Below are 27,719 nucleotides of genomic sequence, written 5' to 3'. Positions count from 1 at the left end.
GAGCGATTCAGAAGACCCTTATGAAAAGAACATCGAGGGAACAGTTTACCCTGCCCGGGATAGGGTTACCGGGGCCCTGCCCTGGAGCCAGGCCCGGGGAGGGTCCCCAAGGGCGAGCGTCTGGTGGCCGGGCCTTAGTCCATGGGGCCCGGCCGGGCACAGCCTGAAGAGGAGACATGGGCCCATCCTCCCGCAGGCCCACCACCCGTAGGAGGCGCCATAGGGGTCGGAAGGTGCTGGAAGGTGCTCCACCTGGAGACTCTGTTGTCCTGCTGGGAGACTTCAATGCTCACGTGGGTAACGACAGCGAGACCTGGAGAGGCGTGATTGGGAGGAACGGCCTCCCTGATCTGAACCCGAGCGGTGCTTTGTTATTGTACTTCTGTGCTAATCACAGTTTGGCCATAACGAACACCTTGTTCGAACATAAGAGTGTCCATAAGTGCACGTGGCACCAGGACGCTCTAGGCCGTAGGTCGATGATCGATTTTGTAATCGTATCACCAGACCTGCGACCATATGTTCTGGACATTCGGGTAAAGAGAGGGGTTGAGCTGTCAACTGATCACCACCTGGTGGTGAGTTGGATCAGGTGGCGGGGGAGGACGCTGGACAGACCTGGTGCACCTAAACGCGTAGTGAGGGTGTGCTGGGAATGTCTAGCAGAGGCCCCAGTCTGTGAGATCTTCAACGCACACCTCCGGCAGAGCTTCAACAGCATTCCGAGGGAGACTAGGGACATTGAGTCCAAATGGACCATGTTCAGCATCTCCATTGCCGAAGCTGTTGCATTGAGCAGCGGCCACAAGGAGGTTGGTGCCTGCCGTGGTGGTAATTCCCGAGCCAAATGGTGGATACCAGAGGTGAAGGGAGCCACCAGGCTGAAGAAGGAGTCCTATCGGGCTTGGTTAGCCTGTGGGACTCCGGAGGCAGCCGACAGGTATCAACAGGCCAAGCGGAATGCGGCTCGGGCAGTGGCTGAAGCAAAAACTCGGGTGTGGGAGGAGTTCGGAGAGGCCATGGAAAAAGACTTTTGGACTGCCTCGAAGAGATTCTGGCAAACCGTCAGGCGTCTCAGGAGGGGAAAGCGGTGCTCTACCTGCACTGTGTATAGTGCTGGCGGAGCGCTGCTGACGTCGACTGAGAAAATTGTCAGGCGGTGGAAGGAATACTTCGAGGACCTCCTTAATCCCACTGACACTTCTTCTGAGGAGGAAGCAGAGTCTGGAGATGAGGGGAATGACCCGCCAATTTCCGGGGGTGAGGTCACTGAGGCAGTTAAACAACTCCTTGGTGGCAGAGCCCCTGGTGTTGATGAGGTCCGCCCCGAGTTCCTGAAGGCTCTGGACGATGTAGGGCTGTCCTGGTTGACACGCCTCTGCAATGTTGCGTGGAGGTCAGGGGCAGTACCCGTGGACTGGCAGACCGGGGTGCCAGTCCACGGGGTCCCCCTTCTTAAAGATGGTGGTCCCCATCTTTAAGAAGGGGGACCGGAGGGTGTGTTCCAACTACAGGGGGATCACACTCCTCAGCCTCCCTGGGAAAGTCTATGCCAGGATGCTGGAAAGGAGAGTTCGTCCGCTAGTCGAACCTTGGATACAGGAGGAACAATGCGGTTTTCGTCCTGGTCGCGGAACACTGGACCAGCTCTTTATCCTCTCGAGGATACTTGAGGGTGCATGGGAGTTTGCCCAACCAGTCTACATGTGTTTTGTGGACTTGGAGAAGGCATTCGACCATGTCCCTCGGGGTGTCCTGTGGGAGGTGTTGCGGGAGTATGGGGTGTCTGGCCCATTGCTATGGGCCATTCGATCCATATACAACCGTTGCAAGAGCTTGGTTCGCATTGCCGGCAATAAGTCGGACTCGTTCCCAGTGGGTGATGGGCTCCGCCAGGGCTGCCCTTTGTCTCAGATTCTGTTCATAATTTTTATGGACAGGATTTCTAGGCGCAGCCAAGTGGCGGAGGGCTTTCGCTTTGGTGGCCTCAGAATCTCATCTCTGATTTTTGTGAATGATGTGGTTCTGTTGGCTTCATTGGGTGAGGGCCTCCAGCTCGCACTGGAACAGTTCGCAGCCGAGTGTGAAGCAGCGGGAATAAGGATCAGCACCTCCAAATCTGAGGCCATGGTTCTCAGCTGGAAAATGGTGGAGTGCCCACTCCGGGTCGGGGATGAGTTCCTGCCCCAAGTGGAGGAGTTCAAGTATCTCGGGGTCTTGTTCGCGAATGATGGGAGAAGGGAACCGGAGATCGACAGACAGATTGGGGCTGCAGCTGCAGTAATGCAGACGCTGCACCGGTCCGTCGTGGTGAAGAGGGAGCTGAGTGTAAAAGCGAAGCTCTCAATTTACCGGTCGATCTACGTCCCTACCCTCACCTATGGCCACGAACTGTGGTTAGTGACCGAAAGAACGAGATCGCGGATACAAGCGGCAGAAATGAGCTTCCTCCGAAGGGTGGCTGGCCTCTCCCTTAGAGATAGGGTGAGAAGTTCGGCCATCCGGGAGGGGCTCAGAGTAGAGCAGCTGCTGCTCCACATCGAAAGGAGCCAGCTGAGTTGGTTCGGGCATCTGACAAGGATGCCCCCTGGGCGCCTCCTGGGTGAGGTGTTCCAGGCATGTCCCACCGGGAGGAGGCCCCGGGGCAGACCCAGGACACGCTGGAGAGATTATATCTCTCGGCTGGCCTGGGAACGCCTTGGTGTTCCCCCGCATAAGCTAGAGGAGGTGGCTGGGGAGAGGGAGGTCTGGGCCTGTTTGCTTAGGCTGCTGCCCTCGCGACCCAGCCTCGGATAAAGCGGATGAAGATGGATGGATGGATGGATGGATACTTGTTTCCCACTATTACACTTTTTATACTGAGCTGAGCCTTTAATGCCTGCAGTTTCTTATGTTTCATATGCACTGTCAAAAAAAATAAACTGATTGTGACGATTGGCTATACAGCGAATGAAGCCATTTCAAGTTATTCAAATATTCATTATTTGGTGAATACTTTAGCTGAATCCTTGTTGCTGCTTCGACTCTTTGAAGTCCCTCTGAGCCTCTTCCGTCTAAATCTGACTATATAACCATTTAGATAGTCGGGTCCTTGACTGAGGTGCCTCTTAGTGAAGTAAAAGAATAAATCATCTTCCTTCTGTTCTTTATTGTCTTCTTGCCCTCACACCCTTCAAAAGAAGGGCAACCAGTGATGTATGAAGAACTCCTCTCATTTAATCTGCTTGCACAGTTATGCAAGAGGATTTGCGCAACTATTTATGGACAGTATTGATCTTTTAGTCACGCTGACTTGCTCTCAAATGTTAATTATTTATGAGTGCACATAAGTTATGGGTAAACTCTGACTATGTGGAAGTGTCACAACGACATGCTGTAGACAGGCTAAATCTCTCCACAGGTAATTGCTTTATTTGTGCCTCATTCCTTAGCCTGTGTGGATTATTATTATTATTGTGGGCTCTGGTTAATGTCGTAAGATCTAAATAAGTTTGGAAAAAAAATTACACAAATGCATTGCAAAGGGAGACATATTTAGTTTAATATGACATTGTGAACGGGCATTCAATTATAAAACCCTGCTGCATCTATTCATCTTCAGGCAATCTGTAAACCTGCCTGTCCATGAAAATACATTAACAGACTTATTAGTGTCTGTGCTTGCAAAATTAAATATACGTGGATAATTGAGGACTGCTCCTAAAAGGACAGAGCCATCCTCAAGAGCCCGTTGGCCCCGAATTGCCACCCTTGCTGAGAAAGGGAGCTTGTGAATAAAACATGGCTGCCTGCGGAAGCTCTGCATTTTAAGTTTATGGGACGAATCCTCTTGCAGTTCTCATGAATACTATACCTATAATACATCTAGATCAGTGGGTCAGAAGGGAGGCGAAGACGTCCCTGGCGAATTTCCATAACAGTCAGAACCCAGAATCAAGGTCAGCCACCATGGACACAATCAGCTCTGAGCTCGCCTAGAGATGAGCACGAAAGCTGCGGGGGCTCAGGGGAGGTAGCCGGTCGGTGCTTTGAGTGATGCTGGCTCCTGTACACCTCGTGCGTGCCCCTGCTGTTCGCCCATTGTGTAAGAGCCCAGAGGCCAGAAGGCAGGGAAACAACCCCGCCTGTGCCAGTCTGCTCAATTTCAGCCCGATATCTATCACACACAGCCGATCGATGAAGAGTTCTTCAGCAACAGCCAGCAATGCCTGTAGGGGAATGACCTCTTGATCTCTGTCTGATTTCTTCACCCGTCTCTGATCGAGATCCATACTGCCAGCTTAGCTTGGCTTAGCCTGGCTTAGCTGCCCTCTGGACACAGACCTCTCTCAACAGGCACAAAGGTCAGCTCTATTGGAGAGTCCATTACTGCTAAAAAAAATACACACATTCCTTTCAAACCTCAGTGGGTAAGGATTTAAAGTCAGAGTGAATAGAACTGGACCGGAATGTGAAGTAGGATGTTAACAATCATGGGGAGATGTGAGATATGGACACATGTCACTCTGAAATTGATCTGTCAGTCTGCATCCCGCCCTTTGCGTCATCCCTGCTTTTTTCTTCTTTTTTGAGCTGAACAAACTTTTTTTTCAGCTCAACTTGGCAAAGTCAGGATAGAGAGGTCTGCAGCGAAAGCGATTTAGGTTCAGCGCAATGTATTAGAAAAACAAAACTATAAGTGGTTCCACAGGGTGGTGCAGGTCCTGGGCATTTTCTGTAGGTGCTGGAAAATAAGGCTGTGCACAAATACGGTGTTTTATGCATGAATTATGCAACGCTTCGGAGACCATCTTCCGAGATCTGCAGTGGCACAGTAAACAAGTCCTCTGACCTGACTTGTAGAGAAGCTTTCCAAACCGCAGCGGAAAGGTTAGCTGTCTTAATGGTGATCCGCTAATTTGCAAATGTCACTGTAATGAGCAAGCTTTGAGAGGTATCATCCTGCTCACCTATAATGTTTGTTCTCTGTTTAATAAAATGACTTTAAAGTCTATCCAAGTGACAATGGCTTTGCCATAAAAACCTCAGTGTGTGTGCTCGTTTGTGTGCAGTGGTGCAGTGAAAAGATGGTTGTTCTCGCCGTAAGTGCAGTTATGGGGTGTCAGTCCCTATCGAGAGCATTTTTACATCCTGCGATGACAAAGGAGCAAAGGCACGTAGAAAATGTTTAGGCACGCAGTCTCGAGTACTCAGATCATGGTTTAGAAAAGCATTTGTCACAATCGTCCGTCCTAGTTAGCATTACATGTAGTGTGCCACGTGCATACGGCAGCTCCTCAATTAGTGCTACCACTTCATCATCAGCCTCTAAGCTGTAGTAGATGCTAATGGACTGTTTGCTTGGGATGCATCCATCAGCTCTTTATTGTAAACTGCATGACTCATGAGAAGGGGGAAAATGCAATGTTTCATTAAAACAGCAGGGGTATCCAACACAGGCTTGGCCGTAGTGGAATAAAGTGGCTAAGCTTTTCAGAAGACCAAAATCAGGTTTTTGGGAGGTGGGATGGGTTTTGGGGGAAGGTGGTTGTGAAAACTGTACAATGCATGATTGTGTAATACACAGCTTGCATGATTTTACCAGTGCCCTTGATGGGTTTTCTGCAGGATTAGCTGGGATGTAAGTGCTCATCTCTATGTTTGACTATATGTTTGATGAATGGCACTCCAGATTTCACTTGCCTGGTAGAGAAAAGATATGCATTGCAACAGAGGGAATGGAATAGAAAGGAGTAAAATAAAACATTGGTTGGAAGATGCTGATAGATGACTTTATCATGCGAGAGCAGAAGTGGCCAGAGAGGGCCGGGGTGATGATGTATTGGTTAACAATACATTGAAGCAGTACGTGAAAGCTAACGGCTTCTTTCATTTCTCCTCATCTCTATGCCTGAGAATGCTCGTGTGAGTGAGCACAGTTTGGTGTCTCGGCTGGAATAGGAAGACTGATGAGTCAAGATATGATGTATGCCCTGTCCTCCCGCTCCCTCTCCATCACCGGGCATCCACAGCATGGGTAATGATGATGAGGGTAGCCTGGACAGGAGCACATTACTTTACGATGGTAAAAGATAATGGACCAGCCTCCTACTGTGCAGGGGAATCTGCTCAGGCATCCAATTACTGCCCTTAAAATCCATCTCAAGATGACAGAAAAAAACCCACAAAGCTTTTTCACACTTTTACTGAAATGGAGGATGCCCGCATTAAGGAGGCGGAGGTTGAGAAGGGAGGCAATTAATCTGCATTGTTATTAAATAAATTTATGCTCATCTGGAGCAAACAGGAGAAAAATACAGAGTGGAAAAAGGTCTCAAAAAAGAAGAAAGCATCTAAAAAGTAGGGGGAAGAGGAGACAAGCTAGGACAGCCACAGTGGTATTACAGTCGACAGAGGGAGTTCAGAAGCCTTCCCTCGCTCTAAACTGACGGAAACTTTTGAGTACTCTTTTCATTTTCGTCTTTTGAAATAATTGCTGCATTTGCAGAACTCCTGCTTCACAGTTTGAAATTGGTGACAAAGTGGAGAGCAGCGCTCTAAGCCCTCCCAGTGCAGGTGGATCTGTGACAACACACAGGAGGAGCCCTCTTCAAAGAGAGCAGAAAAAGGAGCGCTCATCTTTCAAAACGATGTCAGTGCTTTCCCAGAAGCGTCACCCATAGCAGAGCCATTCACTTGGCATGGGTAATGAAATAAAAGGAGCTTTTTATAATAATCACTTCAAGCAAGGGCACAATAATTTAGAACATGCCGTAAATGGGGAGGGAATGGGTCTGAGGAGCCGCTGGAGTAATAGACCATAAATGTGATCAAACCAAAAATCAGCTTCCCATTACTAATACTCATTAGCTTTATTACGTTATAACCTTTAGAGACGTGGTCAGTTATGGATCTGCGTTGAGTTTATGAGATTTCTGCTCTAAAAACAATTAGAGCAGTTTTTAAAGTACGAGTGACAAAATTCACTCCAGCTTATTAGACTAATTAGAGCTAATTACAGATGAAAAACACTTTCTAGAGAAGCTGTTGTGTCAACAGATGCCTTCAGCATGCTTTATGAAGTTTGGAAAATTGCCCTCTGTGATTGCGTTTGTCTGCCATCCGCTGCTTCCGCTTGTTTTTCCATTTTTTCCATATTATCTATAACTTCAATGTGATGTCAACATTACTGATTTTTAAGCACGGTTACCTTAAAAAAATTACAACAATATCCATAATAGAGAAAGACAAATGCAAATAAATACGCAAAAAAAAAAGCTAGTGGTTTGGCTACCTGGAGCTCCAGCAAGTCACATTTTTATATTTCTGTGACACAAAATTTTATATACCCTAAATTTGCAGGGTGTAAAATTTTCACTGCGGTCAACTGAGTTGTTTGCTATCAAGTGCATACCATAGCAACAATGGCTGTTATAGGAAAAACATGTTTAAGTCACCGAAGAGTATAAGAAAAGCTAATTTTAGAATGTAGTTTATAAGTTGGCTGGGATCTGGATCTGTCCCGGAGCTTTTCCCTATCAGTGGATGGCTGTCAGTCCACTGTTTATGCCAGCTGTCAATGCCAGGTGAAAAGCACCCACTTTTATTTACTCTGGAAGAGACTGTAAGACTCTCTGAAAGGAGTCTGATATGAGTCAGTGAGTAAGAGACGCTCATTTCAGTTCAGCTGAGGAGATGCTCAACTGTCGGCAAATGCTGCTGTTTTTGTGCCGTTACCTACTGTTAGCCTCTGTTAGCCTCTGTTTGCCAGCATTAGTAAAACTTTCTTTAAAGTAGGCCATTATGCACCCACAGTCTAGCGCTAGGCTGCGATGCTTAGCAAATAAACTCTCATACAATGTGAGAATGTAATCGTACTGTTTGTTAGAGAAAAAGTCAGATTTTTTACATTAGCTAGCATAATGCTAGCTTATATTCAGGTGTTGTTGCATAGCCAGCTCTTTTTGTGGTGACAGGGACACGACAGGTAACTGTGGCAATAACAGGAATAAATGAGGATGTTTATGTATGTTAGAGTCATGGGGAGGAAGTGAATGATATTTTAATAAGATGTCAGTGGCACTGTCGCATTCCTTCGGATTTTAGCTTCTTTGGTGAAGCGAACCCCTTCTGTGATGATAAAACAAAGGTACAGTATGATCCTTCATATGTTAAGAATATAAACATCCCTTTGCAGCACGTCTTTTCCTTTGACGTACTATAAATGTGATTACGGAGAAGTCCTGTACTCAAATATGGTGGGGGATCATGGCAGCTTGCACAAGCAGCAAACAATCTTCTGTGTATTTTTAATAGATTAATTATGGGTTTATGAGAATGCATCAGTTTATTGGAAGATGTAATGAAACACTATTCTATGTATATTTTTGTAGAGCATATACATTTTCTATTAAATAACCTAAAAAATTACTGGCTGTGCCTTTAAAAACGCAACTATATATTAAATTTGGTCAGCCGTCAGGTTTGTACTGTGAAGGAGTATCAGTGTTTCTGATAGATGTAAGAGCATGTAAGTGTATAAACATTAACAATTAGTTTTGAGACAAATGAGAAACTGAATAACCATAATCTTTCTGACTGTTAGATAATTTAAACTGTTAAACTCCTTGATACATTCACCCAAGTATCCTTTAGTTGATGCTGTGTGCTCAGAGAAGGAGAAAAGAACAATTTAATGTCAGAACAGAAGACAGTTCATGGGATATTTTAGACAATAACAGTCAGTTCTTGGAAGGAAGTAAACCGGGCAAGCCAATAGAGATTAAAGTGACTTGGAAAGGTTGCAAATAGGACAAGTTACAAATTGTGATGGCTAAGTGACTGGATCAGAACATCTGCAAAACAGTGTGATGTTCCTGAGATGCTGCGGCTTAACAAAAGCAGTCAAAAGAAGGATAACTGGTGGGATTATGGATGTTCTTGTCGAGCAAAGACTGCACCGTGTGGTCCAAATTCTTAGAAGAGCTTCTGTATCACTATCATAGTAAGAAGCAACCGAAGAGGTGAGACTGGCAGGGCCAACAGACCTGTACACTGCCACAGGACAGTTTTAACATGAGCCTAAAGAAGGCAGGATTGACCTGAATAAAGACTTGGGACTATATGTGACATCAGTCAAAAAACAGGAGGTTTCACCCAACCCAAGAAGAAAAGGAAAGAACAGAAGAGACATTGACTGAACCAGGAAGAAGATTAGCAACAGGGATAGAAGTGAGTAACTCAGGCTCGACTTGGCATCAGCTGATCTAGGAATGTCATCCATAAAGGTGACCAAACAAACTGTTCTGTGTTTCTGAGTGGTCACATCAACTGACCAGGAAGCGGAATGACAGAGAGAGTTCTGACATTTACTTTTTATTGAGAAATCATCTTGAAAGTAAGCTCAGTCTCAAAATATATGACTCCCGGGAATCTGAGATGAAAAAGTAAGGCCCAGATGTGGCTCAGGAGGTAGAGGAGGTCATCTACCAGTCAAATACTGAACCTCAAATTGCCCCAGATGCATTCATCAGAGTGTGAGTGCGTGTTAGGAAAAACACACACAAACACAAACTTCAAGGCACAGAATAAAAGTGTCCGTGGAAGGGTGGATGCGGCTAGTACTAAGAGTAGCTTAGGAGTACTTGGCTAAAGATGAAGCAGACCGAACCTAACACATGGGGTGTTGGTTGGCTAGATTAGAGAGCAAGGTAGCAGGCAGCCGGCTAGCAGCTGAAAACTCGGGATCAAGCAGGGGGCTAGTGGGCAGTAGATTGGAAAGGAGCGGAAAGCCCCAGCATTAGGCATAATCCATAGAGGCCTCCTGAACATCATAATACCCTCTCAGATATTCCTTGCCCATGCTGCTTTGGCAGCATTAGGGCAACCCACATACCATTAAAGACTACTTCTGCTCCACGTTTTCCATTTTTGTGAAAATGGCAACTTCAGTTCCATGTGCAGAGACCAGTTTTGTTTTGATGTTAGATTTTGCTTTCCCTTTCGGAGGCAAGATGGTGATGGCGACACACCTGCAGGTGTGTGCGTGTGTAAAGGGGGTTTGATGGCATTGCTCTTACATTACCTTACTTCCTCTTTTCTATCAGCGAAGAGTGTAGCAGGGAGGAGGGTGAGGAACTTATCTCTGGGCTTTTTCATGCCACAGTGATCCCAAGTAATCTAATTCAGCCTTCCTCTTTCTCGCTTGTGTGCTTTTCTCATACTGGTGCATGCAGATTGCAAAAAGCCTTACGTGCCTGTGTGTATTTGTGGGTGTGCAGGTGGGAAAAAAAAAAGGGGGGGGGGGGGGGACGACAGAGAAATACAGTTAATGAGAGTTAATGAGTTCTGGATGTATCTCCATCTATTTACGTTATGTGTTAAGTACTGCACCACTGGGGTGGCTGGAGTCGATGTGCACCTTTGGCTGTTGTCTGTGTGGGAGATGGCCATGGAGAAAAATGAAATAGCAAAGCAAAGAGAATATGTGTGCAGTCTTGTGCTGAACCCAAATAAAATGAAATTTTGAAAAAAGAAGTCCCCAAAAGAAATTTTAAACTTAATTTCTGATGATGAAAATGTCAGAAATGTTAGTATCAAAGGTATAGGCTGATCAGTGAAACCAGTCCTTTTTTATATACTTTATCCACACACTCACACGTGATAGCAGCTGCTTCACTGACTCACTGACAAGCCCTCTGAACAGATTAGAAAATCAAGGTAAGGAAAACAAAAATCAAAACTTTCAGTGCATACAGGGCACAGACACACAAATGAAGAGACAGTGCATCGTCTTTTTTATGGGACACATAACATCTTAGCGATCTTTAAGGCTTCGGTCTATAAGTTCAGCAAATAATTGCAATATTTAGTTAATTGAGATGCATTTTGTCGCAGTGATAAAATGTGTGATTTATACTTAGCAGTGAAAACCTTCCTCTGTGCACAATGGGTGGAGTGAAAATGCAGGGACGTGTCTGCAGGCTTGTGCACTCATTCACAGACTTCATTTTACAAAAACAATAAAGGCAATACTGCCAAGAATACGACCTGCACAACAGCTAAATACAATCAGATAATACAAATAAAGATTTTATTTACAGTGTGTTCACTGAGCGAGCGGGTGAAAAATCTCTGCTGGGGTCTCTTTTTTTACAAGCACAGGCTTTTGCAAAGTAATCATGCAAATCATCTTTGTAGTTTATGCCACTAGAAGTCATGTTTTCCTAGAGTAAGGAAGATGCACTGTTCATGCATCAGCGACATGAAAAAAGGGCGTGAGAGAGGGAACTCGAGCAATACTGAAGCATTAAAAACATAACTTCAATTATCCCAAGACTGGATCTGGGAGTGAGGATGCCTCAAATTCCTCTGAATTTTGGAACAGCCACCCACAGGCATCTATCATCTACGCAGCTACAGGCAATACTTACAGAATAACAATGACTAAGCAGTCAGGTCTGTATCACGCAGATCAGAAGCACCGAATCAGAAACAAACGCAATCTCTGCTTTAGTAATCAGCACCACTGTGACACTATGTCTTTCCCTTTTGTCAACACAACTCATTTCACTCATTTATTCACTTGAACGCTCTTGATCTAAATCAGAAACCGTGTTCTCCGGGTCGCTGAACAAAGCTACAAAGATGCATGAAATGCTCCTTGCATGAACCTCGACGAGGGATGAGCAACACAACCGACTACCTGCGCCTCGCTGAGGGAGACACACAGCTCCGGGCAAACCCTCAAGCCAGAGCCAGCCTTGAGACTCCAACTGTGGCCTGTTGGGAGCTACAGATGCTCTCTTCTTGCCCTGCTCCTAAACACACTTTGTGAGCACAGAGCAAACATCATTGCCTCTGCTTTCGCTGTCAAAACAACAGTCATGGAAGACGTTTAGAAGTCCTTTAGCAAAGTTAAAGCAGATACACTACAAAGAAACAAGTTAAAAAATAGAATCGAGTAAATGCAGTTATCTGTATTATCACTAAAATATATTTAAAGAATTAAAAGTTAAAATGCCTATTATGCAGAATAGCTTAATAGCTTAGTTAAATATAAAGGTTTGTTATTGAAACATGGGTTTAACTTTTTGTATATACAAAAACCTGTTGTCAGATACATGCAATTGATTAGAAAGTGTAATAATTCTCTGTGAAATGTAATGAAGCATCAAATATAAAGCTGGAAAAGGAAAATAAAATGCTTCAATAATACTGTTAATTTCCAGCCCAGCTGAGGAGCAACTGTCTGTGACGCATTATTTGAAGCATCCCAGAGGAAAAAGAAAAAAATCCTGCTCACTATAGCCTGTTTTTTCTGTCTCATTACAAAACAAATCATCTTGATATATATGGAGATTACTCATTTCTAAGCTGTTTCTCCCAAGCTTCCCCTTTGGACAAATAAAGAGCAAAACGAATGAAATCAGTCTAGGATTAATCATCCTGTCCAGTTTGATGGAAAAAACAGGAGAAGCACAAGAAAAACAAGGAGACAAAGCCTCATTTTGATCAATGAAACAACGTTCTTACATTTCACAAGCCCATTTATAAACCAATCAAGTTTTCCTTTCATTCTCACCGTTATCTCAAAAGCTGATTGTTACAGTCAAATAAAGAGTGAGGGAGCAGTGAGAGAAAATGAGCATTTTTTAGGATCTTAAATAGGGATCGCAGTAGGATGAGAGGAAGGCCATTCCTCAAAAGCTGAATTTAAGCAAACTCTCATGTTAAACTTAAATTCTGTCATGTCTGAGAGCAACAGACTGGACAGAGAAAAGATTTTGAATAATTTGACATGCTCTTCCCCCTGGAATGGCATCACTGATATAAACATACTATTATCAAAGATTATTCAGCTTCAGCTAAATTAATGTCACTCCGTATACCACGAATGCATTCTCCTTGCTCGTTTATTAATACTTTGAATCTAATCTTTTTTGTTGTTGTTTTTTTAAAAATCTGACCAGCCATAAATATACTGATATCCTGCTTATAATTAATAGGGCAAAAAGTCTTTGCAATGCATTTCTTTCTTGTCGTGCAAACACATATGCAAATGTTGATTCTTGGTGTGAATTTACAATATGGTGCTCCATATTACCAGCATCTTCTACACGCATTCAGGGTAATGAGTCCAGCCATTTATATGTTTTGGGCACTGCACTGAGCTGGAAGTGGCATCACTCACCATGGCCAGGGGCACGATGCCCGCCACGTCCTCCTGAGCCAGGCGGATCTCTGTCTCCACCTCTTGAGTGGCAGCGCGACTGGCCGGGTATTCCACCTGCCAGGCCATCCAGCGGCTGCCCATCGGCTCTGGGAAGCTTTCCATTTTCAGATCCACCTGGAGCACCCTCTGAACTCCCATCTCAGGCCTATCAGCGTGCAGGAAAAAAAGAGAGCGTGAGTGAATAGTTAAGCAGGTGGCTTGAAAAAAAAAGAGCGTGTGCGGATGTCGTGACTTATGTGTGTTGGTGAGTTCATTCAACCCGGTTTCTGGTCTAATGACGACAAATGGTAAAGGCTGATGAATGTGTCTGAGGTGGATATCTATGACATTTTACCAGCTGAGATTCTCCAAAATGCCAAGTCCCTTTGTGTATGACTCTCTGTTCAACTCTCTGCTTTATGGAATATCATCCCGCCCGCTCTATATTCCTCTCACACTTTACAGTAGGTGATGTGCAATGTAAACACAACCTACGGCACAATCTCCCCGACACTCCAAAGAGCAATTCAAAGGAATATTTCATCAAGAGTAACCCCCACTAAGTTGTTGATGGCTGGGTTTGTCACCGCTGCCCTTGTTTGCCTTGCAGGAGTATAAATATACGGCATGCTTCAGCTCGATCTACAGTAGGCCTGAATTAAGTCAGACAAATGGAGAGCGTCGATAACAAAATTTCCCATGCCGCCATAAGTCTCCGGTGCTCACGGTTTAAATATAGCCCTGAGGCAGGAAAGGTCAGCATTACACGGGAGCTGGAGGAGATGGGAAATGGCACAAGATCTGTTAGCCACATCGTGCGTGTCAAATGGCAGGACTCGGGCCCAATAAATTTCATGCACGGTCTCTGTGGCACACCGGCGCAAAACAGCATCATGTAATTTGAGCATGGTGTGGGGGAGAGACAGAGAAAAGCAGGGGTGAAGAAATTCACATGTTTTTTTGTTTGGAGAGAAGAGCCTGTGGGGAATAGTGTCAAACATGAAGCAGAAAAAAAAGCAAATAATACAACGCCATGAGGAGAGACGATACATTTAACTCGTGGAAAGACAGCACACGCAAATGTATAACATCCTAAATTATAAATAGGAGACTAAAAACAGTGGCAAAATAAATAATAGAAATATTCAGAGAGGACACATCTTTCACATCGTTCTTATATTCTTGCATCTGACACTGAAAGAATGAAAGATTTGTCACGCAGCAGAGCACAACAACCCAATTTTCACATCCAACAGAGGTGTGTATAAATAATTAAGATGACAACCGAACAACTTGTGTCACATTTCATATTATCGTTCTAATCAGAGTGTACGACTCGCTGAAAACACAGAACGACAGCGTGGACTTACGTAACCGCTCCACATTGCTGTGGAAAAAACCACAGATACTAATATCTGTATAAAGATGAGCAAAGTCACAAATTTCAGCAGGTGAAGAATTTCAACAGATGATGCACTAAACGTCCCGAAATAAAGTGCTTCAGTGTCACACAAAACCCGTGTCAGTCATCTGTCCAAGTGGCCTACTTTTCTTAGAACAGGCTTTTTTTCTTCTTTTTTAAAAGGTTGTTCTGGAAAAAACATCTCACATTTTAGGCAGCCAACAAGGAAGACAGGCAAAAGAATGAAAGCGACTGCACAGCAGAAAGGTTTGATTATACTTTACATACACTGCCAGGTATGGGAAAAGAGCGCACACACTCACAAAGTCAAAGGGCCTCCAGAAAAGACAGACACAATGTATTATTAGTTTTTTTCCCCCCCTCTCTCCTTGAAACATGTCAATTATTTCCCTCCTTGCGTGATCCACTTGGCAGAGTTTAATAGCTGCTGTAAATGCTGCAACTTTTATGAGGTTACTGTATTTCTCCTTATAATAACAGTGTCAACAAAATGTTGAGGTTATGAGATTGTACATTGGACAAACAGGTCTTTCTTTTTAGGATGCAGACATGCTGCTAATTTGGCAGTTTTGTGAGAGAAATACATTTCCTTCAAAAGCAGACAGCATATGACAGCAATATAAAAACAAGTGCAAGAGAAGGATAAGCACAGACATGAGAATGCACACTGTTAGTCCATAGCTTGGTGTTTATTTGACCTCACCTTTGCTGGGGACTAATGGAAATAAGTTAGAGTGTGAAAAACACAGCTCTATGCAAAGGTCTGGAATTCAGTACGGTACAAAAAAATTTTGAGCTATAATATTACCCAATATTTTACCAGTGAAATTTGAAACTTGTGCAAAACACGCATGGGAATAGAGTATATAAGATCTGTATAATTCTAATGAGCTTAAAAGTCAGTATTTGGTTTGATCACTTTTATTCTTCAGCACAGCCTGAACTCTCTTAATCAAACTTTCTTGTCATTTCTTTCAGTAGTTTTAAGGAATAGTTCCCCAGGATTCTTGAGAGACATTCAAAGATCTTCTTTGGATGTTGGCTGCTTTTTGGTCTGTTCTCTGTCAGGATGATCCTGCACTGCTTCAATAATGTTGAGGGTTGAAATCTGAGGAGGCCAGTCCATGACTGTTTCATTGTATGTTTCCTATCTGGGTATGGTTTTCACAGTTTCATGGTTTGGGATCATTGCCATTGGGAAAAAAGAAGCTGTTGACAATCAGATGCTTTTCAGATGGTAATACATGGTTGGTCACAATCTGACTGTACTTTGGTGCATTCATAATGCCATAAATTTTGACAAGACCAACACCACTAGCTGAAATACAACCCTAAACCATGACACAGCCTCCAAAATGTTTGCAGATGGCTGTAGACATTCATTGTTGACTTTCCCCATACACAATAATGACTACTTAAACGAAAAATTTCTAATTTGGATACATCACTTATGAACACATGTTGTCACTGACTTTCAGTAGAGATCTTGTGTAATTTGGCATAGCTCAGGCTTTCCCCTCTATTTCCCTTCTTTAAGAGTGGCTTCTTGACAGCCACCTTTCCACTGAGACCATTTCTGATGAGGCTTCAGTGAACAGTAGATGGATAAACTGAAGGGGCAGGTGCCTCTCTCAGGTCCTGTGTCAGATCTTTGCTGGATTTCCCCCCCTATTTCTTGAGGACATGACTTTCATATACTCACTTGCTATAGTTCACTTTTAGCACAGCCATTTCTTCTTTGTCCTCCACTTGTTCAGTTTCCTGAATTTTAAAGGACAGTTTCCTTTTGAAGTTTAATGAAATTGTGGAAGTCACATTTGAAGCCATTGTTTTAGCATTCTGGCCACTGCCATGATGGTTTTCCTTGAGCCAGAAGTGACCATATGCAAGAGAGTGGACTGCAAAGCTGCCAGCTAATGCCACTAAATTTTGCTAGAAGCTGTGTCCATAGACAATAGCAGTACATCACAAAGACACTGATGCCTGCTAATTAATCCTAAGTAACAAGCTTCAATATCAGTCAAACACACCTGAGCACCAGCTTTTTAGTTAAGCTGTTAGTACAAATAATCACACTGGTCATCTCTTTTGTCAAGTAATTGGACTAAAATAGTCGTCCGACAGCAGAAACTGAAGAGAAGCTGTTCTGCTCCACTAGAACTCTTACTTCAGTGTCTCGGTGAAGATAAAGCCTGGATGGCCTCTAACTTCCTTAACTATAATGAGAACAAAACTGACGTGATAATGTTTGGACCAAGTGGCAATCCCAGCACTTCTCATTTTAACCTGCATAGTCCTGAGTAGGGATGGGTACCGGTGTCCGGTGCCATGATGGCACCGGTTCTGACATAAACGGTAGTAACCAGACCGAAAAGCAGCGCACATTTCGGTGCTTTATTTCGGTGCTTTTTTTCCCTGAGCTGTGATACACTTCTAGCCAATCATTTTACGTTTCCGAGGATAGTAGGCGGGGCCAGGTACGTACGTTCTGTTAGAGCAGAGCTCCAGATTAAAAATGTCCAAGGCGAAGCGGTCAAAAGTCTGGCTGTACTTCACAGCAAAATATGCAAACTCAGCAGCCTGCAACAAGTGCTTTAAGGTGATATTGTGATACTGTCAAAGGAGGTAACACCAAGAATCCGATGAAACACCTGGCGACGCATAGCGTTTTTTTTAAAAGCCGAGAAATACGCCGTATTTGATAGCTTGCTGCGAGACCTCACACCGTGCACGTCGGGTGGGTTGCCAGTTATCGGACCCGGAGCAACATCCCCCAAAAACCCGAAGAATAGAGTCCTGGCCCCTAGCCCTGCCAGTGTAGCAGAAATGATGAGGATGATGATGCAGCAGCAGCCGTTCTTCTCTGCGTGAGTCGCTTAATGTTGTTCGTGTGTAATTTACGTTGAGTAGGCTAACCACGTTATTACATTAATGCATGTAAGGTGAACTAGCAAACATCATCATAGCTACATGCGGCTGTCTTCTTGTTTGATGGCAGATACTCCCTTCACCCTGGCCAAAAAAGGCTAAAATGACCAAAGAAAAAGTGGGAAACAGTTAAACATGAGAGGTTTTTGGACAAAGTTTGTGTTTTTTCCATTGTTTAAGCACTGCTTCCAGCCAAGAGTGATACCATATATGCCACATAGCTGCAGAAAAGGCACACATTGTTATCTTTTTACAAAAAAAAAAAACAGCTGAACATGAGAGGTTTTTGGACAAAGTTTGTGTTCTCCATTCTTTAAGCACCGGTTCGAGCACCGTTTAAGCACCGGCACCGTTTCAAAAGTACCGATTTGGCACCGGTATCGGATAAAACCTAAACGATACCCATCCCTAGTCCTGAGCCTTTTATTAAGTCACACGCAAAAATTCAGCGGTTAAATTTGACACAAATTTCACCTTTGAAAAACGGATTAGCTCAGTTCTACAGTGGTCTTTTTTCAAACTGAGGCTTTTATCCAAGGTGAAATCATTTCCATGCTTTTATTACATCCCAGCTGGACTATCGTAACTCCTTAAATGTTGGGGTTAGTCGGACCTGCCTTGCAAGACTGCAGTTGGTCAAGAATGCTGCAGCTCGTCTTCTGAACATATTTCCCCGGTGCTTGTCTCTCTTCACTGGCTCCCTGTTCACTTCAGAATTGGTTTTAAAATTTTATTGTTGACTTACAAAGCCCTGGATGGACAGGCTCCCGGGTATTTGTCTGACCTCTTGCAGCCTTATGCGCTCTCTAGATCTCTTAGATCAAATGATCTTTTGATTTCAGCCATACCAAGGTCTAGGCTGGTTCACAGAGGTGATCGAGCATTTGGAGTCGTAGCGCCTAAACTGTGGAATAATCTACACATCAGACAGGCTCCTTTTAAAATCTCATCTAAAACACATTTGTATTCACAGGCTTTTAATACAGTATGAGAGTTATTTGGTATTTCTTACTAATATTATAAGTTATTTAATACAAGTTATTTTGTGTTTCTGCACAGCACTTTGGTCAATGTTGCTGTTGTAATTAAACGTGCTATAAAAATAAAAAAACATAAATGAAACAAACATGGGGGAGTGATCTAGTTCAGTGATTCGGAACATCGAGGTAAGTCCTAACACAAATCTATCAGCCTAGTTAGCAACCAGCTATCAGTTAATGCGATATCCTTAAAAACGGAAACTTTAAGGTTTAAAAACACCCTGAGAGGCTTAGTTATAAAGAAAATTCAGCCCAGAGAGTTGTTATAATGGACAAATATAGCTGCAGGGATCACAATCATTTTGTTGCACGAGGCTGTAAACTGTCTGCTCTTTGTTGGAAACGTCCAACCTTTTTACGTGCGAGTCCACAGGGATCGACTTTTGGATGCAAGGAAATACATTTTTATTCACTCAATTCATTTTTCAGCTCCAGAGTTTGTCATTTGAGACCTACAGGAAAGATTAACGAGGGACAAATAATGTGCTAGTCCTATTAACAGCGTTGATGCCCAGGCAGCATCTGCAGGGAAGAGTCATCTTAAGGAGACGTTACAGAAATTACAATATCTAACGTATGCTAGGAGACATTTTGATGCACTCACTTTGGAAACAATGACATAAACAAGTGAATTAAAAAGTTAAACTGAGTTTTTGACTACACACATATTTTTTTAGAAGATTTTGCCTTGACAAAAATAAGAATGTCAAAAGCTCTGTGGGGATCAATATGTACTGCTGTGAGGCTGTATATGGATTATTGTTAATTTTCCATCATCATTTAAATCCGCACATTAAAGCAACATTACTGGCTCCTAATCTGCCCAGAGCTTCCTCTGGGGCCCCGAAAACCTAGCTTGTGCTGACAGCATATATTAAACTCAATTCTTCTTCTACCACTTCTGTGTAAAAACGTGCCGCACTTAGCACCACCTTATGGCAGAAGCTTTGCATTCCATATCTAAATGTACTGCAGATTCAAAACTACTTAAGGGTTGCTTATGAATACCTGCAACTGGAAAAATCATTAATTGCATATAATGCATATATGTATGCAATAAAATGAACTGTCGCTTATATCCAACAATATTTAACGGAAAATATCAGCAATATTAAAAATGTGTGGACCTGCACACCCTAACATCTGTTGTCCCCTTACATTAAAGGAAGAATGGATGCTTAAGTGACACTGAAAAAAGTTTGTACAACAATAGGCAACAATGATCCAAAGGACACCTCAAGAATAAACTAAAAGCTTTAAGAGTAGCTCTCACTGTCTCCTGGGCATTGCTGAATATCTCTGAGAAGTGGTATGCTTATGCTTACATGAATAAAGTGACCTGCGAGAAAGAATGGGTAAAAAATATTTACATTAATATGTGATTTGACAAATGGCTAATTTATAACGCAGTTGTGCATGCGATTGCAAAAATCAAACATGTGTAATTGCCCGTGTCTGACCAAATGTCTTTTTTTAAATAATGATACTTAAAAACCAAAGCTCCTGCTCACATGAATTGCTAACCAATAAAGTGAAAAACAGATGGCAAAAAGAAGAAATACAACGACACGTTCCTGCCTCCTAAAGTCACATAGCAGCCCTGGCACCACTCCACTGACTGTCCTCTGTACTTGACCTCCATTGACACACATCAAATAAAATGAAACCTGACAGAAACATCGGTGTGAGGCTGACTGTGGTCACAGTTGTTGAGTCAGTGACATCAACCATATACACCAGCATGCCATCCTGAGTTGACCTTTTTTCTGCAAGTCTGCTAATCACATGGCTCGCTGGGGGAAACTGTTCATTTCTCTGTCACTTCCAGCATGGGGTCTAATTCAATTAGCAACAAAAGGGGGCTGTAGATGCTTGCAACACAGCTGGCCTCGGTCTGATAATTATCTGTAAGCTAGCCACGGTTTGACTAAATCTGAGAGCAGACAAACGACCAGAGGGCAGCCAAAGGCAAGAGAGAGATAACTGGCCCAAAAGTTGGAAGCAGCTGGCCCTTTGGTTCTAGGGACCGGACTGGAGAGGAAATCAGACTTGACAAGGTGCTGTCGGTGACGGCTGACAACCAATGCACTGAGAATAGCACAGAGATCTCTGAGAGGATGGTGTTTGGGCCCATTCAGGTTGCCCATAAATCACAATGACACCAGCAGATCTGTCAGACACGCACAATGAAACATAAGTGAACACCCTAGCATCATAATGTGTTTAAAATGCTATATGAAGCTTAGGAATGCATCAAAATGACAATGTAAAGTCAATCATTGCCGTTAACGGATGTGATTATGATAACGGCACCTTTTCACCGGATTTGCATGCGCGCTGGTATCCCTACAGGTTAAAGAAATGCAGATTGCCTTTACCTTTCTAAAGTTTTCCACTGCCGTGTGCTATATACCATCCATCAGCTCCGTTGTACCCACCCATATATCGGCTTATCCTTTAGACTGTCATGGAGTGCTAGAACTGATTCCAGCTTACATTGGGTTAGAGGCAGGGTACACCTCAGGCAGGCTCATCACCAGTCACTCACTGAGCTGACACTTAAAGACAGCAACTCATGCTCACGTTCACACCTGCAAACCCCCTCCTAAGACACAGGCTTGCATGTCTTAGGAGGGGACTTTTAAAAATGTTTTATAAATGCCTAAATCCACAGTATCCAGTAGCTGAACACATTCGGCTAGACGGTTAACTCCCAGTTAGAGTTAGAAGCCAACTGTAAAAAAGAAAAAAATACCTCTTTATTTTCTGTATTATTTAAGCACATTAGGAATGTGGGTTGGTGAAGTTTGGTGACTCACTGCTGAGTCTAGACAAAGAGCTGCTGTCTATTCCATTACATTTAACAGACAAACAAAGGAGTAATATCAGCCTTCACATAACTCTAAGATAAAAAGCATTTTTTTCACATTCTCATGCACATCCTGCAATCTAAAAAGCAACAAGCATCTAAAATGGCCTGTAAACACTCTTAAAAGAGTGTGTTCAGCTTACTGCCATGTATCACACTAAAAAGGAAGCACGACTGAGAATTGTTTTTTATTTCTTTAAAAAGATGCTTTGGATGGCAAAAAGCATGAATCCAAAAGTACCTGATTCTTGGTTTTTTTTTGCCAGTGAAATAAGTTAATTAGGTCGTATTGTCAGCTCTGTTTTGCAAAAATAAAAGGAACAAATTACCAAAGGTGCAGCACCTAGGTTTAAGGTTATAACAAATACCCTAGTATATTTAGCTAATATTCTTCCATATGCCCTTTCAAAAGCACGTTATCAACAAACTCAAACTTCTGTCTTCACTAATTACACAGTCTAAAAAGCACCTTGCACAGGTTATTCAGCTCAATCTTATCTTGTTAGCAGCATACTAGAGAGCTATTGAATTGATGCTGCGAGAAGGTTAAAGAAAGATAGATTTAAATGTCAAAATGAATAAAAAGACACAGGACAAAGTTATTGGAAGAATTTCCTTTTTAGCAGACATCTCCAGAGAAGGAGCTATAATTGAAAGTGCTTCTATTGTGCCATTATCAAACTCCCTGTGTCATTGTGACACTCCTTGTTTAATCTCCCTCTGATGTGATAGGATCATTGTGTCCACTGCCTCGTGGGATTTGGAGAATAAGAGAGAGAGATAGACAGGGAGCTTTTGTGGAATAAGTAAAGTGACATTTTCAGGTCCAATTTCTTCATTTCTTCAACTTGTAGGTCAAGTATTCTTAGACATCCTGTCATATTATAGTTACAGTAGAATAACATCCTCACGCCCAGCTGCACATCTGTAGTTAAAGCAAGACTCGTCTTTTCTAACTGTATGCCATGGGATGCACAGTGTAAAGTGTAAGCGACACTACAAAGGCTCACAATAAACACCAGCAGAGAAACTGAAGAAACATTGCTGATACATGCAACAAGGGCTGTTGAACAGAATGTCAGAATGAATATGCATAATGCAAGCTGATGGGACCAGAGGAGATGCTGTCCAGAACACTCTCAGACAGCGTCTGTGTGTGTGTGGCATGGGGCCTCATGCATGGAACACCAAACTTCTTGTGGGTGAAAATAATGAAATTTGTAGCTTCAGTGGTGCTTGAAAACAGCACCCTGAATCTCTGCTGTTCTCATGCTCCGTCACCTGGAACAGCAATAAACCAGTCAGCAGAATGGAGCTAGGACACACACGTACCCCCACACAGACACACACACATACACACACACACAAATAGTTGTCCGTGTAAGTATGTGCAAACACAATACATGCTCTGCACCGGTGCATCAGTGTGGGAATCTGTCGCTGAACACACACACACACACACACACACACACACACACACACACACACACACACACACACACACACACACGCAGTTAAATAATTGTCAGTTTCATAATGAGCAAAAAAATTTTGGGAAAAGACCACAAGGTAGAGGCTTTCCTTGGAGAAGGCCCCTTTGGTGTCGTAACCAAATGTCAAAAAACAAAAAACAAAAAAGCCATGGCTATCAAAATCAATAAGAGCAAACCTGAAATTTTGCAACAGGCAAAATTAGAAATTTTCATCCTAGAGAAACTGCAATGTTTGGATGGGGATACCTGCAATATTGTTAAGTGGAATGGCTATTTCCTAGATGGAAAGCGTATCTGCTTAAATTTTGAACTGCTTGATCAAAACCTGTGGGACTACATGAAAGATCGGAATCACCAGGGTCTCCCCATAAGAGAACTGAGGCCAATTTTACAACAACTAGCAAATGCTCTTTTCCATCTGAGTTCCCTGGGAATAGTGCATGCTGATCTCAAACTTGGAAACATAGTGGTTGTGAACCGCCATCAGTCTCCTGTCAAAGTTATTGAATTTGGCCTCGCATGTCCTGTGTCTGCAGTGATTTGTGGTACCTGTGTGCAGACCATTTAGTAGGGCACCTGAAGTTATGCTTCATATTCCATATAATGAAGCAATTGAAATGTGGTCGCTGGGGCTGGTAGCTGTCAGGTTTATATTGTTGATTGTCATTTATGCTTAGAAATATTTAACCATATGTGCTTAGAGGTGTATAATCGATTGTGTAGTGATAGGATGTGTGATCCTTAGGAGTCTGCAAAGACTTTGTGTGCATTTCAGAGTGCTCTGGCATTCACACTCACACCCTGGGAGCATGGGAGAGGTAGCTGTGGAGCTTGCTACAGGGGTGCCACTCTACCCTGGGAATGAGGATTATCACGTTTTAAAATTCATCATACACACTCAGGGCCAGCCACCAGATTATATTCTAGACTGTGGCACGGCCACAGAATATTATTTCAGAAAAGACGACTACGGCGAACAACGCTGGACATTTAAGATGGACAAACAATTTCAGTACGAGACAGGAGACCAGTCCAAGGAAACACCTCAGCATCTTGATGAGCTTGAACAACTAATCATGGTTAGCAAAGGACCTTAAAGTGGCACAAATTTATTGGTCAGCCTGATTAAGGAGATGTTGGCCTTGGATCCAAACCGGCGCATCAACCCCTCAGAGGTTCTCCAGCATCTCTTTTTTGAGCCTGACCTTTCTAATGGTTCCCCCTGCATTGACGTGAGAAGCAGAGGGGCACAAAAATCTCTAGCAGTATTTCTTTGACTCCAGACAAATGTGACAAAACCACAAGCAGGGGTTGGAAAAGGCTATTTCCAGCCTAATTACACTGCAAACGCTTATCCACAACGCAAAACCAATATTCCTTTAAATCTGACAAAACTAGCTTAATATTTTAACAAAAAATTAATAAGTTGCTCCAATAATTATCACTTTGGCTTTTTTTTTTTTTTTTTTAATTTTCACTCCTCCCACCCCAACCAGTCGCGGCAGATGGTGGCTGTCCCTTCCTGAGCCTGGTTCTGTCGGAGATTTCTTCCTCTTACAAGGGAGATTTTTCTCCCCACTGTTGCTAAATGCTTGCTCATAGGGAATCCTTGATTGTTGGGGTGGCCAATGCTGTAGGGCAGGGGTCTCAATCTACTTCAACACAGCTGAAACAAATGCTTGCAGGACATCTGCGATACAGTAGCTCTCGAGGATTGGAGTTAGAGAGCCCTGCTCTAGGGGAGCTAGCAATTCTTGTGAAAACGAAAAAAAAAAAAAAAAAGCCTTAAAAGCAACAAGCCTTAAAAGCAACAACAACAACAACCAACAAATATAGTGTTGGTTGTTGGGCACAATTTTGGTGAATATCCATTTAGTAATCACTGTGTCAAGTTTATATCAATATTCAAAGCGGAGCAGCGGACACCTTACCATCACACCAATCCTTCAATCAGACCTCAAACACCTTAACATAGGTAAAATTGGATACAAATGAATTAAATAAACCAGCTTTAATCATCAACTGATTGTTGTTTGTAATTCTTCAAAAATACAGTTCTTTTTTCTCTTCAGCCTCCTAGTAGACACACCTGTGGTATAAATGTGAAGATCCTCTGATTTTCAGAAAAGTTGACCTCTGACCTTGAAGTCAAGGTCACTGAGATTTAAACTTACCCATATGGAAAAGATATATATAAATCTTATAAAGTTTGTATCTGTCTTATAGGTTTTTTCTATTTCTTTTCCATATGGGTAACTGAGAGTTTTAGTAGATGCAACCACGGTATTGATTTGAAAATTGTACGTTGCCTCATTCTGGAGTTGTTGTATTCACAAAACTTGGGTCTCCACACTTTGTGGTTGTTGTTTGTTTTTAATTAAAGATTACAACACAAATAGCAAAAATAACCACACTACTGTCAGGGCTGGACTGGGACAAAAAATCGGCCCGGGCATTTTGACTAGAGACCGGCCCACCAGGTATTATAGGAAAAACCATAAAGCCTTTGAATGAAAACAAACGCTGTTGTGACAGTGATGTACACTGTCTTGTTGGTATATGTATGATTTCTATACGTTGTACATCAGATAAAAACTTTGGTTGTAAGATTCAGATAATTATTTAATAAAAGCTAGATATTTTAAATGAGAATAAGAAAGAAAAGTATTTTATTTGTGCCCCCCTTTCCCTGTTAATGCCCTACCTGGCCCCCCTGGCAAAGCTTTGCTAGACCCGTCCCTGCACAGTTACCAGCTGTCAACTATTTAGAAAAGGATCCTGGTGTTATTTGTCTCTCAGAAACAGTTCTTAACTTCCCTTCAATCATTCATGTCACCTAAAAGGTAAACCTGTTTCTCCGTCACAGCTCTGATGATTCAGTAAGGACATCTCCTGGTTTCATCTTCATGTTTCCCTCTCACCAGATAACCAAACCGATATAATGACCAGTAGCTTTTACAGCTGTGGCTCCAGCAAACATCTGCTGATACTAGAAATTAATATTAAATAAATTCTAACAAAAGCTGATCAAGCTTAAATGTGCTGCTGTTGTTTAGCGCGACATCCGCTGGTTTCCTCTTTCTGGCACATAGTGGGCGATAAACAAGCAAGAGAGAAAAGCTGATCAGCTGATCATTGATCAGTTTCACCATTGAATGAGAGAAGAAGAGACAGCTGACAGCGTAAAGACAGAGAAAAACTCTAGCTTTGTGTCTTTTTCCATCCTAGCTGAAGTACGGGACAAACTGTGTTCCTTTTCACCTCAATACGAAACACGTAATATTTTCTCTGAATGCAGGACGATTCAGTTTTTTAGGGGATGGTTGGCAACTCTACTAACTAACCTTATGAGTAAAATAAAGTTCACTATCAGTAACATAGCGCTCACCTAGCTGTAGAAACTCCGTCATGCTAGCCAGTACGCAGTACGAGTTATTGTAACTGACGATAAAAACTCAGCACAACGAAAATAAACTCCACCTAAACTTGGTTTATATCTGACCCAGATAGACTGCAGGTCATAACTTCTTACCTGAAGTTCAGTTCACCTGACACTCGGACGGGCGGGTCTGCTCCTCCTGCCTCCCCTTTCCCTCATCCACCTGGCCTCTTGTGGCAGCTCCACCATAGCCACCACCAAACAACTGAGTTATTTTTACACATCTGCCAGCATCTGGCCAATCCACCACCTCTCATTGTTTATACTGTTATAAAAAAAAAAAAAAAATCATCGGCCCATAAAAACGAAAAATCACCATTGGCCCACCGGGCAAATGCCCAGTATGCCCGATGGCCAGTCCAGCTATGACTACTGTCCATTTTGACAACACTATTTTGATTTTACCTAATGTAGTGCAAAAACAAAACAAACAAACAGAAATAAATAAAATACTGCATATAAGGTACATACTACAATTCATGTGTTACTGATCCTCTGCTGCAGCTCAGTAGGGACACATGGTCTGTGTCAACACACAGGGGAACACTAAGATTTCAGAAGATTTTCACTGTGTTTGTCAAACTCAGACACATAATTGTTTCAAATAAGTTACAGAATTTCACAAAACAAGGAGTATGGACTTTGTGCCTCATCATATTATCATTTCATGATCTTCGGAAAGTTTTACTAGCGCTATGCTAAATTAATTCAGGTATAATGTCTATTTGGTACAATTCAAGCAAGAACAATGAAAAGAGAGCTTGTCATCTAGTGCATATTTGGCAATTTGAAAAGGTCTATTCTAAATATTATTTTGATTTAACTTCTGATTTTTACCATTCTGCAGCACCATGCAGTACCCTCTGGTATGCGCCTAGTTGGTCAGGGGTTCATCCTACAGCAAGATAATGACCCAAAACATAAGTCCAAGCTATGCCAGAACTACCTCAGGGAAAAAGAACAAAATGGTTTACTTGAAAACATAGAGTGGCCACCGTCTCCAGACGTAAACTCCATCGAGCTGGTTTGGGATGCACAGGACAGAAGAGTGAAAGTAAAGCAAACTACAAGTGCTACACATTTATTGGAACTTTTGCAACAGATATGGGAACAACAGTGATTTCGATTTTAGAAAGAAAGCCACGTGTGGGTTCAGCTGTTATATCTGCCAAAGGTGGCTAATTTGATGAGTCAAAAATGTAGAATACATTTTGGTCTATAAATTAATTCTGGGACTTCTTGTTTTTTTAACTCCAATTACTTATTTGTACTAAGCTTTCATTTCAGAGTGCAAAGAGAAAGACTGCATCATTTTATTTTTAAAAAAGAAAAATT

The 27,719-nt window shown here is 42.7% G+C and overlaps 1 protein-coding gene across 4 annotated transcripts in view; it reads right to left on the bottom strand.

Annotated features, from left to right (window-relative positions):
* Positions 1-27,719, bottom strand: part of LOC309719642 (transmembrane protein 132C) — a 173,856-nt gene that overhangs the window by 34,736 nt on the left and 111,401 nt on the right. For all 4 annotated transcript variants that reach the window (XR_014280273.1, XM_082555910.1, XM_082555912.1 and 1 more), the window contains exon 4: positions 13,172-13,358. Coding sequence is in view for 3 of the 4 variants with exons in the window: in XM_082555910.1 (XP_082412036.1) it covers positions 13,172-13,358 (187 nt within the window). In the remaining variant the exon portion in view is untranslated. The remainder of the gene's footprint in view (positions 1-13,171; positions 13,359-27,719) is intronic.

This window comes from Aulonocara stuartgranti (genome assembly GCF_965226115.1).
Source record: "Aulonocara stuartgranti genome assembly, chromosome: 12".
NCBI classification, from domain to species: Eukaryota; Metazoa; Chordata; class Actinopteri; order Cichliformes; family Cichlidae; genus Aulonocara; species Aulonocara stuartgranti.
This window is presented reverse-complemented; position numbering and strand designations above follow the sequence as displayed.